Source organism: Choloepus didactylus, chromosome 10, assembly GCF_015220235.1.
Source record: "Choloepus didactylus isolate mChoDid1 chromosome 10, mChoDid1.pri, whole genome shotgun sequence".
NCBI classification, from domain to species: Eukaryota; Metazoa; Chordata; class Mammalia; order Pilosa; family Megalonychidae; genus Choloepus; species Choloepus didactylus.
In genome coordinates this window covers 17,600,123-17,617,603 of record NC_051316.1, presented here as the reverse complement: position 1 = coordinate 17,617,603, position 17,481 = coordinate 17,600,123, and the positions used below count along the sequence as shown (strand labels likewise).

At 50.9% G+C, this 17,481-nt stretch overlaps 1 protein-coding gene across 3 annotated transcripts in view; it reads left to right on the top strand.

Annotated features, from left to right (window-relative positions):
• Positions 1-17,481, top strand: part of SEMA4D (semaphorin 4D) — a 174,070-nt gene that overhangs the window by 154,695 nt on the left and 1,894 nt on the right. Inside the window, exons 18-20 of one of the 3 annotated variants that reach the window (XR_005219085.1) lie at positions 12,925-13,134; positions 14,561-14,690; positions 16,961-17,058. Coding sequence is in view for 2 of the 3 variants with exons in the window: in XM_037850982.1 (XP_037706910.1) it covers positions 12,925-13,134; positions 16,961-17,058 (308 nt within the window). In the remaining variant the exon portion in view is untranslated. Of the gene's footprint in view, positions 1-12,924; positions 13,135-14,560; positions 14,691-16,960; positions 17,059-17,481 lie in introns of those variants that run through there. The other 2 variants (XM_037850983.1, XM_037850982.1) reach the window with 2 other exon arrangements.

Genomic DNA, 17,481 nt, shown 5'->3' with positions numbered 1-17,481 from the left:
TAACACTGTGAGCCAATACATTCCTGTTGTTGAAGGCGACCCATTGTGTGTTATTTGTCATAGCAGCCTGGCAGACTAAGACACCCTCTTAAAGCAAGAGAGATTTTAAGTGGCTTGCCCAGGGTCCCCAGCTGTGGTGGCACTGTGATGTCCGTGTCCGTGTCTGTCTTTCTGCCTCTTGAGCGCAGGTCCTTTCTGGGGCCAGGGCTGACCCCCGGATCTAGAGCCAGCAAGAACCCAGGCACAGAGACTCAATGGGATGAAGACCAGCCAGCCATCCTCAGCCTAAGTTCTGAACCCATTTTTGCTTTTCCCTTCTAAGTTTTCCTTTTAGATTGTTTTTTAGCACACTTTCTGCCCTGTGTTGGTCCTCCCTCCTGCCAGGTGATTGCATGCACAATCCTTACTCCTTTCCAAGTCCTTGGTGGGGTATTTGGGACTCCTCCAATTTTGCCAGTAGGTGGGACCACAGGAAGCACATCGGCCGCCCTTGTGGCATCTCCCTGCCCCACTGTCTGGTGCCCACAGCTTTGCCAGTCGACTTTATTTTGGCAGCATGTGTCCTCAGTCTGGCAGCTTCTTGAGAAAGGCGCTGGAAGGTCAGATGTTGAGATCTTGCCTCGGCCACTGGCTCAGGGCATCTCCCTGGAAACCTCTGGGCCAAGGTGCTCTCGGCCCAGCTCCGTGGATGGCAGGTGATAAGAAGGTGTTGACCTGGGCTCTGCCCTCAAGGAGGTCTGGTGCGGTTGGGGAGGGCAGGCTAAGGTGCACTCTGGGGGAGACAGAAGCACCTCCAAGGACAAAACCCTCCCCAGATGCAAACCAGAGCAGGTCCACAGAAGATGAAAATGCCCAGTGGCAAGGGTCAAGAGCAGAGGAGTGAGCAGGACACGGAGGGACACTAGGGGATGGGAGCTCTGGTGTGGGGAGCTGTGGAGTCCCGCTGCTGTGGATGAGGAGGGTGGACAGGGCCAGCTGTGGGTGGCAGGGGAGGCCACTGGGCAAGCTGTTTTGGTGCCCAGGAAAGTTGAAAGGGCTGGTGTTTCCCAGGGGACATCATACAGAGCATGGGGCCTGGCAGTATGGTGTGAAGGCATTGCCATTTACCCAAGAAGTCAGAGAGTGGGCCTGCGGGTGAGCAGACCACGGCCTTGTGCCAGCAACAGTGTGGTTGCTCAAGGAGCCCGCTCATGAGAGGGGCTGCCTGTGTGCGGATCCCCCACTTACTGCCCAGAGCTCTCATCTGTGAGGTAGGGGTTATCCAGTGATCGCCCCTCATGGGGTTAGTAGATTCAATGAGAAAAGCCACTAGAGTACCTAGTGCATGAGTTAGGGCCTTGTCTCTGAGACTCCCGGGACCCTCTGGGCTGCAAATCTGCTCTCCCTCCCAGGCAGCACTGTGGGTAGGAATGTCCTTTCCCTACTAAGGCAAAAGGACCGCAGGGTGGGGTGGCCTCAGAAGGGCCTGGGGTCGCCACCAAGCAGGACCACTGCCTGGACGAACTCTCGAAGGGTCAGGCTGGCATGAGGATGGCCGTGAGTAGCCCTACCTCAGTGGAGGACAAGGAGGGCTGGGGTGGGCCAGACCCGGCACTGTGGCAGTGCTGGCCCACCTGCCTACGTGTCCCTGCTGTCCAGCTGGAGATAGGAGAGTCCAGGCAGGAACTTAGAGCCCCACCACACCTGAACTTAGAGCACCACACACTCCAGGTGTGGCCCACCTGTGCTGAGTTGTCCACAACAGCTATGTGGGAGCTTCCGGAGCATCATCTGACAGCCCGAATGCCTGTCAGTTAGTTGTCATTGGGCTTCGATTTTGAGTGTCTTTGGTTTTTGTAACAGTATTTTCTTCTAGCAAATTCATTTTTATTATATTTTTTGATAGTATTGACTATGATGGATTTGAAAAAACATACATGCATAACACATGCACAGTACATGCACACATGCACATATGAAATATACACACATGCACACAGGCACTCACACATACACATGTACACATACCAGTCACATATACACAAGCACACATACTCATATACACCTCGACATGTACATACATATGCACACACATATCCACATACATAGATGCACGTATAGACACAGGCACACACACATATACATGTACACACATAATACACATACACACATGTGCACACACACACAGCTGGTCCTTCCCCATAAGCACTGCATCAAGGACACTGGGCACCTTTGCTGTTTGTCTTGTCCTAGAGTCCAGTTGGGGTTGGGGGTGGGGGGCCTGCCCGCACCTCCCAGAGGCCAACAGGTGCTTTGTGGCACCTCAGAGGCAGACCCTGTTTCACCGTGCATTAGAAAAGGGCATTTTACTAGACATGGCTTCATGGGCCCTATTCAGCATCCCCACCTCTCCCAGGCCTTCCACGAGGTTTCTCCCTTCTTGCCCTCCTCTCTCCCTGATCCTGAACCTCACTCAGCTAACAAGAGCTCAGGGAACGGCCCCACAGAGACTCCCCCTGAGGTTTGGCTCTCGGGAACTCGCCCCTCCTTGGAGGCAGGCCATTACATCCGCCCTGGAAACCGGCCCAGTATGCTCGGAAGGAAAACAAGCAAGTAAGAGTGGTCCCTTCTCTCTGAGGCCCGGATAGGTGGCACAAACAGCCGGCCATCACAGCCCCGGCCCAGCCCCGCTTCCTGGGGACATTTAGCTCCAGCATCCAGCAGACCCGGCCTCCCTCTGCCATCTCTGATTTAGGCTCCATAAACCTAGCCCATGAGCTGACAGTGGTTCCTTATGCTGGGGTAGCTTTTATTTCAACGCCAGGGTTCTGGTATATTCTGTGTTTTACATAGCAGCGCCTGTGGCCCAGCCCTTCCTCCGCGTAACTAAAACCATGTCCACTTTCAAGCCTTCGGTCACTTTTATGAAACAGTGTCTGTCTTCTCCCTCGCTGGCTGAAAATATCTCCCCTTCCCAGGCAGCTCCTCTCTGCCTGTCACCAAGGGGTCTTGGGCACATGTGACACTGCGCAGTGGGGCTTGATTAAACTACTTGACAGGGCGTGCGTTCTAGAAAAACAGTCCAGAGGTTCATGGGAATGAAATTATGCCATTCAGCGCTGCCCACTGATGCCTGGCACCAGGAGAAAAGTGTTTCTGCATGAGGGGATGTTTGGAGCTGTGGTCTCATAGACAGGTGGTAGCGGCTGTGCAAAACGCAGTGAGACTGGGTTGTTTTGGGTCACGCAGCTGCACCCTGAAGTTGGGGTCATTCCTAGAGCTTGTCCCCCAGAGCCAAGGCCTTGCCCAGCCTCCCCTGAGCATCCAGGAAGACAGCTCTCCCCTCACTGCCTCCCTTCCCTGGAGAGATTTCTGAGTGAGGATTAGAAGTGAACAGAGGTGTCTGAGCCCGCTGGCCACTTGCCTCCTGGAAGACCCCGACACGTGGTTTCAGGGTGGGCTCCAGTGGGACCCACCTCAGCCCGGCTTTGTATGGGGGGGCGCTACCTCCGAGCTTGGTGACTCTGAAGGGCTTCCCAGCTCGCCCTCTTCTCTCCATTTCCTGATTTTCCCAGCAGACTCGGGGCATGTGTGCAAGTGTGTACGGGTTTTGTTTGGGGTTTAAAAGCAGGGCTGAAACCTGCGACCTGCAGCGGTTCCCCAAGCTGCCTGCTGCCGTCTGTCCTAAAGAGCTGTGCGCACGTCACGGAGTTAGGAAAACACTGGCAAATAGAGAAACGATGTCCTGAGCAGGGAAATGAGGTTTGTGGGTGGTAATGTTCAAGTTTTCTGAAATAATGAGTCTGTGCTCCTTGTGGGAAAATTAGACTCATGCAGAGAGGCAAAAAAGAAAAGAAAAAAAAAAAAAAAATCCTGCCACCTGGATATAATGATACCTAGCTTTATTTAGGTATATGTAAATATGGACGGCTAGATATATAGATTAATAATTACGCGTACCTCTATAGGTGCATATACAAATACATGCAAATACAAATTGTATATGTATATATGCATGTGTATATATATATGCACACAGAGAAATATACCAATTTTTTTAATAATTCATTTTTATTGAGATATATTCACATACCATACACTCATACAAAGCGTACAATCAGTTGTTCACAGTACCACCATGTAGTTGTGCATCCATCACCAAAATTAATTTTTGAACATTTTCATTACCACATATACAAAAGTAATAAGAATAAAAATTAAAGTGAAAAAGAACAATTAAAGTAAAAAAGATCACTGGGTGCTTTTTTTTTTTTTTGCCCCCGTTTTTCTACTCATCCATCCACACACTGGACAAAGGGGAGTGTGATCCACATGGCTTTCCCAATCACATTGTCACCCTTCATAAGCTACATTGTTACACAATTTTTAAAACAAAAAACGGGATCTTTCTATAACTCTGGGCCCTGACGTTATCCTAAGTCATGACGATTTTAATGTCAAATTTAGACCTATGCTATTTTTAAGGCTAATGATGATATTATTCCATTTTATGGATCACACTTGGAGATTCAGATATGGGATGGCTTTTTATTTTTTAACTGGAAGTGGCAGAAACCAGACCCTTTAAACTGCCAGGGTCAGAGAGCGGCAAGCAGAAGAAACCCCTCGCCCCATCTCCCTCCACCCCCGGAGGCAGCTCAGAGAGAGGGTCTTGGGTGAAGGGATGGGGGGGTCCCGTCACTGAGCCCCCATTCAGCTCCCATGTGACTGTCTGTGTGTGCTGGGGCTGATTTGAGGAGCTTTTGCCTCATCTTGGGCTCTTCTGCAAGGCCAAGGTGAGCCTTGATGGGGCTGAGGGGGTAGCTGACTCTGACAGTCTGCAATTTCTAGAAAGAATCGTGAGAACTTCTGGTTGGAGCATTCCAAGGCCTTAGCACATCACAGAAGGCCATTTTGCCAGACCCTGTATCTCCCCCTTTTTTCTGCTGTTTGCAATAATCTCAAGCAGCTTTACAACAGAGCCCCCCTGTCATTTGGCATCTGGAAATGCCCTCTGTGCCCAGGAGTGCCATCCACTGGATGGGAGCTTCACGTCTGTCCCCCTGCCGGTCCCCACCAAGCTCGAAAACACATGCACAGTGCCTCCCCCCGTTCTTTGTTACAACATCCAGCGGCAGAGATGTGGCAGGCTGTGTCACCTTTCTGATAAGATGGATCAGCCACACAAATAATAATAATAGTAATAATAGAAAATCACATCATTTGGGGTTTTGCCTCTTGAACAACTGCACTCTGGAAAAGCTAAAGGCACGTTTAATCCCATTTTCATGTCTGACCAACAGGGTGTGTCTGGGGGAAGGCATTAGCTGTTTAAAGCTTAACCCCAGTGAACCCTTTAAAGGTTTTCATTTTCTGAATCTGGATATTCAGTCACAGTGGGTTTGGGGGTTGAATTGTGTCCCCCACAAAAGGCAGGTTCAGGCGCCTACTTCTGGCCCTATGGGTGTGAACCTGTTTGTAAAGATGACCCTGAAGATGTCAATAGTTAAGGTGTGCCCAAACTGAAGGAGGCTGGGCCTTCATCCAATAGGGCTGAAGTCCTTATAAGAAGAGGAGATCACACACGAAAGGAGAAGCCATGGAAGAAGCTAACAGCTGGCTGGTCGTGGAACCCAGAAGAGAAAGAAGAGGACATCGCCACATGACAGAAAAGCCCAGGACCAGGGATGGCCGGCAGCCAGCTCAGAGTGCCACTTTTGCTTCTTTGGGGAGCAAGCATGGCCTGGCTGACACCCCAGTTTTGGACTTCTCCCAGCCTCAAAACCACGAGCCCCTACATTCCTACTGTTAAGCCAACCTGTTGGATGGTATTTGTGTTAGCAGCTGCAAAACTAAAGCAGTGGCCATTTCACCCGGGAGTCGAAAAAAAAAAAAAAGTTCATGCAAAATCTTTGTAAAGCATGCAAAGTCTTGTCCTCAGTAAGAACTGTCCCAGAAGTTGAGGCTGTTTATTCCATCCTTCAGGAAGGAAGCTAATAGATGCCATGACTCCCCTGTTGGAGAATACTATTAAGGCATTAAGCAATTTTGATAGTAGTGACTTTTCACATAATTGTGAGCTTCAGGGATCCAGGTGTGCAGTGAAGGAAGAAGTTTCCAGAAGAGCTGCCTGTGCAGACAGCCAGGGGTTGGGAGAGGCGGCCACGCTGGGCTGACATCCCTCGGTGGGGCCCTTAGGATGTCAATATGAAAGGGCAAAGTTTCTAACAAAGGATATGGTTTGGGGCCCACCTGACACCCTTTCAGCATTTCATGGTAATTTTTGCCCATTTTCTCCCTCCCCCCCACCCTGAAATATCCTGAAGGCCTCTGGTTATGATTTCGAGCAAATGTGTGTCTATTAGGAAAATGCTGTATGTTCCAGGTGTGCGACTGGCAGCCGTTCTGGCCTGTGAAATTCAGTGGCTGTCCTGGCTGAAGGGACGTGTGTGCCGTGGGTGGTGATTTCACTAACCGGCTTCTGGGCTGCAGAGGAACGGAGGTGGCTTAAGCCAGCCGAGCAACCGGCCCCGGCGCGGGCCAGTGGGCACTGAAACCCGCTCTCTGTGGGTGGCAGGGTACCACCACCTGTCGGTTCCCCTGGATGCAGCTGTCCTCAGAGGGGAAGGGCTGGTTTTCTCAGTCGTTTGCAATAAGAGGTGGATTTTCTCATCCCCGTGAAGCTCATGCACCATCATCTTCCTCCCTCGTGCCCCCACAGCCCTGGGCTGGGACCCAGGCCCTGCCAGGAGCCTCTTTGGGGCACAAAGAGGGGTCCTGTGTGTGTGGCCTGCCCAGAGCTCTGCAGCAGCTGCCTACCTCGAGTACCCGGGTCTCGGGCTGTCCCTACCTGGGGCCTGAGCAGGGAGAAGCTTCTGCCACCTGCCCTGCTCCACCCGGGGCGGCCACTGGTCTGTGGTGTGGGAACCCTGAGCCAGTGGCACCTCCAGGGCCTCCTTGCTGGGAGGAAGGACAGTGGCACCTGCCAGGCCTTTCTGCAGATTCTCCACTCCCAGCGGAGCCCAGCCTCAGGGAGCTGTGCCTTTGTCAACCTCCTGCCTGAGCCCCAGCACCTAGCCTGCCCGCGGACTCTCCCGCAGGCCTTTGCAGAAACCCAAATGGGAGGAATTTGAGCTTCTCATTGCCCACCTGCCCCATTCCTGTCTGTACCTCTTCAGCCTGTGTTTTCCCCTGAAGGAGAGCCAGAGCCACATCAAGAAAACGTGCAGGTTTTTTGGAGGCATGACCTGAGCTACCTCCTCTCCCTCGATCCCTTAATTTCCCTATTTCTGGCATCTGACAATCGTCTAGCCCTTCCCAGCCTCTCTCTGTTTCTGACCCTTTCCCACACGGGTAATTGTCACATGGCCCCTTTGGCCCCTGAAGATTCCAGGGTGGGCGCTGAGCCTGGTCTCTGGCTCGGGGTCTTTTATTGTCTGCTTGTCCATGATGTTGGGGTCGCGGCTGCCCAGTATCTGCATTAACCTTCCCACATTCAGAGGAGCCCAGAATGTCAGGGAGGTATTGTGGGATGGACTTGGGTCACCCAGGGTCACGAGAGCCCCCAACGACCTGCTTTTCATCCCCAGGGATCTCCTGGCACTGGGTTGGGGACCTTCTAAGGAAGCCTTGTTGAGGGTGATTCCCTCCACTGAAGTCTTCCATTTGTCTCCTCCCAGAAGCGTTTGCTCAATTCCAGCATCTGACCTCTCGTGCCCTGCGCCTGGACGTCTCAGGAGATTCTAACTCAGTGAGGTGCCTCTTGTATGAACGTCCATCACCAAGGCTGTGAAGAAGGGCCTGGTTTGGGGGTTTGCAGATAACAAGGAGCCAGGATGGCTGGGGAAGGCCGGCCCTGCTGTCAGCCTCGGGCCCTGGGGTTGTCCATGGGCTCTGGTGCTCCCCACGGAAGGCACACAGTGACGCTGTACGGGGATCCCGGGTGAGCTCTGCACAAACATCTCCAAGCACTGAATGAGGTGGGACGTTGGTCAGCAGCAGCACACGGGAAGTTGGAGCATGCCATTGACCAGGGCGATGCGGCTGCTGGCAGAGCTGGGGAGGTTTAGGCTAAAGTTGCAAGAAGTAAAGTTTCTGGATAAGATGATGAGAGTCCTACTGTCCCCAAGGCTGGCCAGCTCTCACCCTGGTGAAGCAACTGAGGATGGACGCCAGTCAATGGGATACAACCAGGGGGTGGGAGATCGAGAAACCAGGGAAGAAGTTGTCGAACTTACTGGGGGGTGCTGCATGAGCCTCTGCAGGCTGCTGTGACAAAGCACCGCAAACTGGGTGGCTTAAAACAACAGAAATTTATTCCCTCCCCATCCTGAGGCTGGACGTCTGAAATCTGCAGGGAGGAGTCCTTCATGGCCTCTTCTAGCTTCAGGGTTTGCTGACAGTCCTGGGCGTTCCTTGGATGGTAGAGGCATCTGCCCCCCGTTTTCCCATGCTCTGCTCCCCAGATCTGTCCAGGTCCCCTCTCCCCTTCTTAAGGCACCATTGTCTTGGATTAAGGGTCGACCCTGCTCCACTGGGACCTCAATTTAATTCCATCCGTACTGGCCGTTTCCAGTAAGGTCACATTCACAGGACCGGGGGTTACGGCTTGCCCGTGACTTTTTAGGTGGACATAATTCAGCCCGACAGGTTATGGGGGTCTCACTCCACTACAGCTCTCCATTCCCAACTCGGGAGGCCCTGGCCTGTGGTGGCTGCTCTGGGCCTTTGTACAAAGGACACAGGATAGAGTTGAACTTGCCTTGAGGAGGGCCTCTGGGCTCACCCCCAGCTGTACTGTCCTTATCCTTGTCCTCTGCAGGGCAGAGTCTGGGGAGAGGAGGGGCCAAGGACCCAAACCAGGGCAGGATGAGCCAATGTGGTGGGAGGGGGCGGCTGTGAAGAAGCCCCCACCCGGGGAGTGGGCAGGGGCCAGGTGGGCAGAGCAGTTTCTTCTAGGAGGCTGGGGAACTGTGTAGAGTTGAACCTCGGGTCACAGGCACTGGCAGGGACCAGCCGGGAGAGCCCCAGCCGCCTGGAGTCCAGGTGGGTCCCAGAGGATGGTCCTCATTGGGGTGCTCCCAGGTGCTGTGGTGGAATCACCCGATGCCCAACACAGGCATGAGCATGAAGTCAAACTAGCCCCGTGGCAGCAGATCCAGAGGTCAGAGTGGGCCCCATGTCCAGGGACTCCCTCCAAGTAAATAGTTTTCTGCATAAAGCTGTGCAGAAAGGCCCGGGCTCCTGTGCCAGCCATCAGGTGGGGAACCTGGGAGGGCACACGCTGGTTGATCTCATAACATTTCCTCTCCGACTTGGGATTCTCCCATCTCCTAGGGATGGTTTGGCCTCCTTCAGGAGCAGCAAAGAAGTCACTGCTGGGGAGGAAACAGGTTCTGGTGGAATCAATTCCATGTGCTTTTCTACATCGTGCTCCTAAACTCTTCCTAAAACCTGACTTCAGCTTCCTGGCCTGTGACCATGGCACTGGTTGGGCATCTTAGATGGTGCAGTCGATTGTGTGTGTGGACACAGTGGGAGCAGAGCTGGGGAGGCCCTGAGTCTTCCCAAGGCTAATGAGTGGAGGCTCGAGTAAAGGGGGATGTGCCTGCCCCTTGTCACGTTTCGGGGAGTGTGGAGAATAGGCAGGGCAGGGCTCGGTTGCCTTTGTTGGGGCATCAACCCAGATCCTTTCCCAGCCAGGAGGAGGCAGTTTCCCTCCTTTGAGAGTTACAAGAGGATGTTGGGAGGAGCTGCCATGCGCTATCCTGGTCGGTGACCGCTCAGTGTCACAGCGACCGTCGGAGATTCCTGCACACCCCCCACCTCCCACCCCACCTAGAGGCCAAGCTTAGGGGGATTGTGGTTTACATCCCGGCCAGCCCTTTACTTGAGGTGACCAGGTCAAATGACAAGGTGAAAATATCAAGACTTGGAGTTGGCCAGGAAGGTGTGACGTTTCCAGAGGCCCCAGCTGGGAGGTGGGAGAAGGAAAATGTTCCAGAATGTTCCTGTGCATGCACCTGTGGGGTAGCCTGTGCCTGTCACCCAGGTTCCCATACTGCCCAGTTCTGGTGACCGGTTTAACTCACCTTCCCTCTCTCTTTACTCTCCTCTGCATGCAGAATGAGATGGATAGTTTTTAAAAGAGTAAGTGGAACGTAAGTACTTCTTTAACATTTTTAATGTTTTATTATGATCAAATGCATATTTCAATGGTATTTAATGATGGATAAGAACATCCTCATGTCAGGAGCTGGAAGCTTTTCATACAGTTTTGTGGTAAATGAGCTGTGGGTTTTCTGGGCATTTTGCTCCTGAAAGTCCCTGTCCACGTGGTTTGGGGTGATGATCAGACCACCCAGACACTTTGTCCCAAGGGCTTGGGCAGGAGAATGTTCCAGAAGCTCCTGCAGGCCATTTCGGGGACTCCAGTCCTCTGGGTTAATTCTATGCAAGGCGCTCTACTGGGCAGTGCTAGGAAATAAAAAGACTTTGCTCTGTTAGAAATGACTTTAGTGTCAGTTCAAAGAAAAGTCTCTCATCACTTGATCATAATTTAACTGTTGAGAATTGTTTTTTAAAATCAGATTCAACCAAAATAGCTGTCACCCAGTGAATGACTAGATAAAATGTGGCATTACAGTTCCATAGTTAAAAGGAAGGAAATTGCATGTGTATATGTGGCTAGAGTTCAAAACACACACGAGATGAGAAAAATTATAGTGATACGATAAAAAAAAAAATCTTGCGCAAAAATCAACTAAACAAACCCGTGAGGGCTTTTCCATGAGGCCAGGCTATTTTCCAAGCTGTCCCTTCAGGACTGCTGTGCAAAACATATCTGGAACGCCTTTCGGAATTTCCTTCAGAGTCTAGGGTACATTTTTTTCTGTTAAAATAATTTTTTTTGAATATAGATGCAATAGTTGTCATCGTGAATTTGGAAAATCTAGGAAAGTATAAAGGCAACAGGCAAAATCCCTCAAAATTTCACCACCAGGTGCTAGCTACCACCAGCCTCACAACCATCATTAGGGCTTTTTTCTGCATGTATACAATTGTGTACATACACACACGCGTTGTATGTAGCCACACATCATTTGGTGTAATATTCATGTTTTCCCATGTTACTAAATATTCTTAAATGTGATCCCTAATGAAAGGCTGTCACCTAACTTACAAAACCCCCTTATTGGACATTTTCCAATGTCTTCTCACTAACAGCAGCAGGACTTAAATGACCTTCTCTGCATGTACCCACCATCCTCCTGGGATTTACTTCTAGAACAGGCCAGCGAGAGGCTCTGAACTTAGTCAAGCCCTCGGGAAAAGTTCTTTCATCCTGAATGGTGACAGATGGTTGATGAGGAAAGTGGACAAAGGCAAATAAGTGCCAAATTTGGGAAAGTGAGGAGTCGATCATGCTGGGAAAATCCATCACAAAAATTGTTTTAAAACTAGAAATCTATTTAAAAATCCAATCTGACAGGTGAACAGACAGATGGACCAGTAGACAGACATATGGATGGATGATGGATGAACAGAATGTTACAGCAAATGTGGCAAAATACTAAAAGTCGTGTGTGTGTGTGTGTGGTGGGGGGGTAGGCTGGAGTTTTTTGTCTGAGTTTTGTATTATTTTTGCAACTGTCTTGTAAGTTTGAAATTATTTCAAAATAGTGTTTTAAAAATCTAATCAGAAGGTGACAGAAAAATGGAAAGCTCCCTCTGGCACCACCTTCACTCTCGATCACCTCACCCCCTCCAAAGCAAGGTGAGTGGGGGTCCTTCCAGATCTTTTCAAACATGTGCATGTGCACACACACTCCTACAGCCAGGGACAATGTTGTTTTATTGTACAGGAGTCTTACCCTATTACTGTGTAACTTGTTCTCCCTGCTTAGTGTTTTTGAACTCTGGCCACAGAGACGTAGGTAGGCAGTGCATAGATGGATTGATCAAACCTCTTCCTTTTAACTGTGTAACGTACTCTATGATCCCACATTTTATTTAGTCATTTCCAAGTTGATGGGCATCTATGTAGTGTCTAATTAAAAAACGAAACTGAATCTCATGAGATGTTACGATCAAGTAATGATTTTTCTTTGATCTGTCACTAAAGTCACTTCCAGAGTGGTTTGAGCAGCCCCATCTTTGGGGCAGGTCCACCCAGGGAAGTCAGAGGGGCACGGCAAAGGGGATGCCCACAAAAGGGTTGCATGTGCCCCCCAGCCCCTGCTTTAGCATCTCCATCATCCTGTCCTATGGGGGAGGCCCAGATGCTCAGGTGGGGGTCTGCACACCCCTGGAGAGGGGTCTGTCATCGGCCTGTTAGCCTGGGACCCACACCTCAAGAATGATTTCCAGGCCCCAGGAGGCAGGGCGAGGAGGGCAGGAGATCTGCAGGCTCCGTGCCTGCTGCTTGCCAGAGACCTGCCCGAGGGCTGCAGGTTGCTCAGCGGAAGGTGCCTCCCCCAGCTATCTGAACCCATCCCAGTCCTTTCTCCAACCTGTGGTGTAAAGGAGATCGAAGTGTGGGGCTGTCCTGTGTTTTTAAATATGGGGGAGGGGGCTGAGGGGTGCACAGATTGGAGAGAAAGGGGGGAGCCCCAGATCAACAACTGCCTGTGTGTTCTGGGGGATGCAGGCCATACAGGTGCTGTTTGAGAAGAGGTGTCTGGTGCTGTGGCCGTGGCCCTCTTCTCCCGCTGGCTGCCTGGAACCCCAGTGTGAAAACCACCACCCAGGCCTCTTGGGTCCCAGCCCATGGGGAGGACCCGGCAGCTTAATTGAAACCTGCCCTTAAGTCCCTGAGGTCTAACTGGGACAAAAGAGGGGGCCCCCCTAATCTGGGGAACATCCCCCCACCCCATGGGCAGGTCTTGTGGGTCCTAATGGGGGTTTGGGGAACACAGAGGTGGAACTGGCCCGTGTGTCCCCCAGGTCCTGCGGATGTTCGTTTTGTCTGGGAGAAGAACGGGCGAGTGCTGAAGACGTGTGTCCCCATGCAGACCCATGCGCTGTCCGATGGCAGGGCCCACGTGCTCAGCTGGCTGCGAGATGCCATCCCGGAAAGCTCTGAGTATCGCTGCTCTGTTCTCTCCTCGGCAGGGAACAAGACCTCCAAAGTGCGGGTCACTGTGACAAGGCATGGTGAGTGGGGACCGCCCCTGCAGCTCCTTTAGATGACTTCTCTCCCCAACATTTCAATCCTTGTATCTCTAAAAAACATGCTTATCTGGTGACACTTCAGTTTTAGGATTCCCTATTGGCTTTCCACAAAAAAGGTGAAGATTTAGCTTTTTTACTCTCCATCTCTCCCTCACACACACACACATATGCTTCGTCTCTCTCATCTCCCCAGTATCAGTTTGGGTTAGATCATTATCTAGTTTACATTATTATGACAGCTGAGCCAAGGTCTTCTCTAATTTCCTTTTACACTCTTTTTGTTTTCCACCTAGTTAATAATTGCACCCGTTTTCATTTGCTTGGTTCCTTGTTATTCATTCAAGGCTCTGCAGGCATCTAAAGTTCTTACTAAATGAGACCTCTCAGGTGTTCTGTCCCTAAGCTTCCTGGAGCCTCAGCCCTCTGCACCACAACCAAATCACCATCCAGGGACTGCTTCCCCTTGAGACGGGGGAATTCTCCTTCTCTCCTGCTGAATCCAGTTTCCTTTTCCCACGTCCCCTTCTTGACTCCTTCAATTTTTGGTGCCTGTCTCCTGGCATGCCTCAGACTCCTGGCATGCCTCAGAAATGGTGTGTGGGAAGTAACTATTTTGAGACCCTATGCATCATTTTTCAATGCTCACACTTAAAGATAACTGGCCTGGGTATACAATTTTAGACTGAAAATTATCATCCTCCAACATCTACAGATGGTGCTCCCGTGTGTCCTGGCTCCTAATACTTTGCACATGACCTGACTTTTTCTGTGGACGCTTGTACCATCTGCTGTTTTATTGAGCACTGAAACTTTGTGTTTCTCCCTCGTTTTCATGCCTTGGCTGGGGCCCCTAATGTGGAAGCCCTTGCTCAACTCTGGGAAGTCTTCTTGATGATTTGATGTCCTCCCTCCCCTTTCAGTTCTCTTTCTTGAACTCTTCTTCCAGATATGCGACTAGTTGAGCTGATCTTGTTTTCCATCGCACCTTCCATCCTCTCTACTTTTATTCTACTCACTGTTAGCTGTTCTCAGCTTTATTTGCTAAACCTTCTTTTGAGTTTTTCGTTTATACTTTTATTCCCAGATTTTCTGTTTTTATTCTCTGGACATTTTTTAATTGCATTGTTTCATAGGTGTAGCTTCTTCTCACCCCTCTCTGAAAATGTTAAGATTTCTTCCCCTTAAGTTTTCTTCTTCCAAGTTACTTTTCTGTTTTGTCTGTCCTTCATGTTAGTCATTTCTCTCAGATGTCTGGGGATCCTTGGTAGTCTGCTTGTATTTGAGAGAGGGGTGTTACAAGTGTGCCTGGAAGCTCTGAGCCATGGGAGGGGAAGGGACTGTCTGTGACCTTTTCTGGCTGGTCAGGGTCACTGAACCATCCCTGATGTCTAGGTTCTTGCCACCCAAGGTATGGTCTAGGGACTGATGGCATCAGTACCACCTGGGAGCTCATGAGAACTGCCCACTTCAGGTCCTACCTCAAGACTCCGCCAGTCAGAAATCCTGGGGATGGATCTGCATTTCAAACAGCTCTGCAGGTGATTTTTATATGCACTAAATTCTGAGAAGAAACTGGTGTAGCTCAGCTCTCCTAGGCTTTGTGTATTCCAGTCCCCTGGGGGAGCCTACTAAAATGCAGGATCTGGCTCGGTAAGTGGGGTGGGGCCTGAGCACCAGCATTTGCACAGGCTCCCAGGAGTCAGTGCTGCATGTATGCAGAGACCACACTCAGACTAGCAAGACCTGACAGGGTTAAGGTTGGGCTTTTTGGGGACCAAGCTTTGGGCTAGGCCCTCAGCATTTAACATGTTCACCAAACTGTCAGCTTCCAGCGTGGGACTCCTGCCCTTGGTGGTACCCAGCTCAGACCCTTGTCCCACCCTCTCTGAAACAGCTCTCTAGTCCTTCCTGGAGGAGAGGAGGGCAATCCCCCGGCTGCACAGGAAACAGAGAAGGGATCTGGGGAACCAGGTGCTCAGCCACTTAACAATCTTTCAAGCAATCTATATTTTAACATCCCTGCTTCTGCCAGAGCTATCTGCTGCTACAATACCCCAACTTGGAGTTCCCATGAGGTTGCTTCTTGGTTTTCCCTACTGCTAGCTTAGGATTCAGCTTTCTTGGGACTGCTAAACCAGCTTTCACTTGTCCATCTGCTTTTCAACTTCCAAATTTTTGCTGTTTCCTCTCCTCTCCATCCTATTTAAACAGCTTATGTATATATGTATATATACACACACACAGACACATATATACGTATACATACATATATTGGTTAAAGGGTTCCCTGTTATCATTTTAGTTAGGATTGAGGACACAGCAAAGTAACTGCAAATAGTTGCTCTGACCCAGAGCCTCAATTTTTAAAACTCTGTAAAATGCCCTGCCCATTCCATAGGGTTGCTGTCAGAATGTACTGGAATAATTATGTAAATGTGCTTACAATTGTGAAGTCTTATACACAAGCCAGGTGAACACTGCTGTCAGCAAATGGCTGTGTGATAAAAAATAAACCAACTAAACAGTAGGCATAATTTGAAGCCTGTTAACGTTTTACTTCATCTACTTCAGTTATCTGATGAGGTCAGTACTATTATTGCCTAGTTTACAGATGAGGAAATGAAAGCCCAGAGAGGTTAAGTGACTTACCCGAGGTCACACAGCACTCCAGCCAGTAAGGAGCAGGACCTGACTTTAAACACAGGCAATCTCGTACCCGAGTTACTCTACAGAAACTATGTGCAAAAGTTGGGGGGGGGGGGGCGGTGTTCAAAAATATATCATCACGATTAAAACAACTCCATATTATCTGAAGATGATCTCACTCACTCCCCCACATACACAGTGTTTTTCAAAGGTGCTGGCAGTGTTGGAGCTTTATGGGTTTAAAATAAAATGATTTTCTATTGATCTGGAGCTCCCCAACCCGTCTATTCCCACGTGTCAGAATTAGAGGAGAAGGAATACAAAAGGGGTCCGCAAGGCCACTCTGAAGATCACAATCACTGAATGTCCTCACTGGATACTTCTACCCCCGGCCCTGGCACTCAGGGTGCCTAGCATCAGACTGGCTCCACTTACTGCTTCTGCTTCATGGCTGAAAGGCTCAGGTTCCTGGAACCCATTACTAAAGTAAGAGAATTCCCATGAAGCTGTAATCTAAAGAAATGATGTATTTCCAATTTTGTGTTTACAAAGAACAAAGATGTTTCCAAATTCCAAGACCAGACAGACGTGTAGAACGTGGAGAGCCTGAGTAGTGAGTGGCCTATTTCCCCACAGTGAAGCCTCCTTCTGACACCGAGATGCCCCGAGCCCTGGGGAGGGCCGAGTTCTGCTTCCTGAGCCTCAGTAACTGGTCTCGACCTTCCCGGAAAGAGGCAGTAGGACTCTGCCCACCCCACAAGACCCCTGGTTCTCTGCTGCACCCCATGGGGCATGGGAAGTCAGCCCCTCTAACTCAGAAAATGCCCAGGATGCGAGGGACAGGTGCCAGAGTGGGTAGGGGGCCGTGGCTCTTGACCTGGAGAAGGGAGTGGGTGCTGACTGTGGAAATGCTGTTCCCAGGGCCCACCCAGCTGGCCCTGGTGGATGCCCTAGAGCTCTGCTGTGCCCTGACTCGCCCCGGCGCGATGGGCTGGGACGCAATTGTGCCTCCAATACTGACCTGCGTGAGCTGCAACCTGAGACCCCCCCAACTCTACCTCTCAGTGCTTTCACATATGAAGTGAGGGAGAAGGCTGGATGGGGACATTCAGGGGGCTGCAGACCAGTAATGCCTGACCCCAAGCCCCGGTCTGTCTTCCAGAGGCGACCCACCAGGAGCAGTGGACCAGAGAGCTCTCGGCTTGGAGGACTGTGGTTGGTGAGCACGGCCAGATGATGAAGCACTGGAAGCGGGCATGGGTATGCCGGGGCCCACCTACCTGGGGGTGGGCAAATGGGGCAGAGCAGAAGCCTGCCTCCCAACTCAAGGTCTTCTGACCCCTGCCCCTTTCCTGCCAGCAGGCCTCACTGGCTTCTTCCAGTCCATCTTTCCTGTCCCCCAGCAATTATTGCTTTGAGAAGTCTGCACCCCATCACCCACTGCCCTTCAGCCCTGGGTGAATCCTGCATCTTCTGTTGCCTGTCTGGGGGTGGGGGAATTACAGAGGTGGGCCAAGAAACAACCCTTGGGAGACTGGAGTGTGGCTGAGAATGGGAGGGCTGGCTGGTTCTGGTTAGATAGCCCCCTGGCCCATGCCTTCTGCCCGCTGCAAGCTAGCCCAGGGCTGGCCCTGTTCCTCACAGAGCCCTCAGCGAGTCGCTGGCCCAGCCAGATAAGGAGAC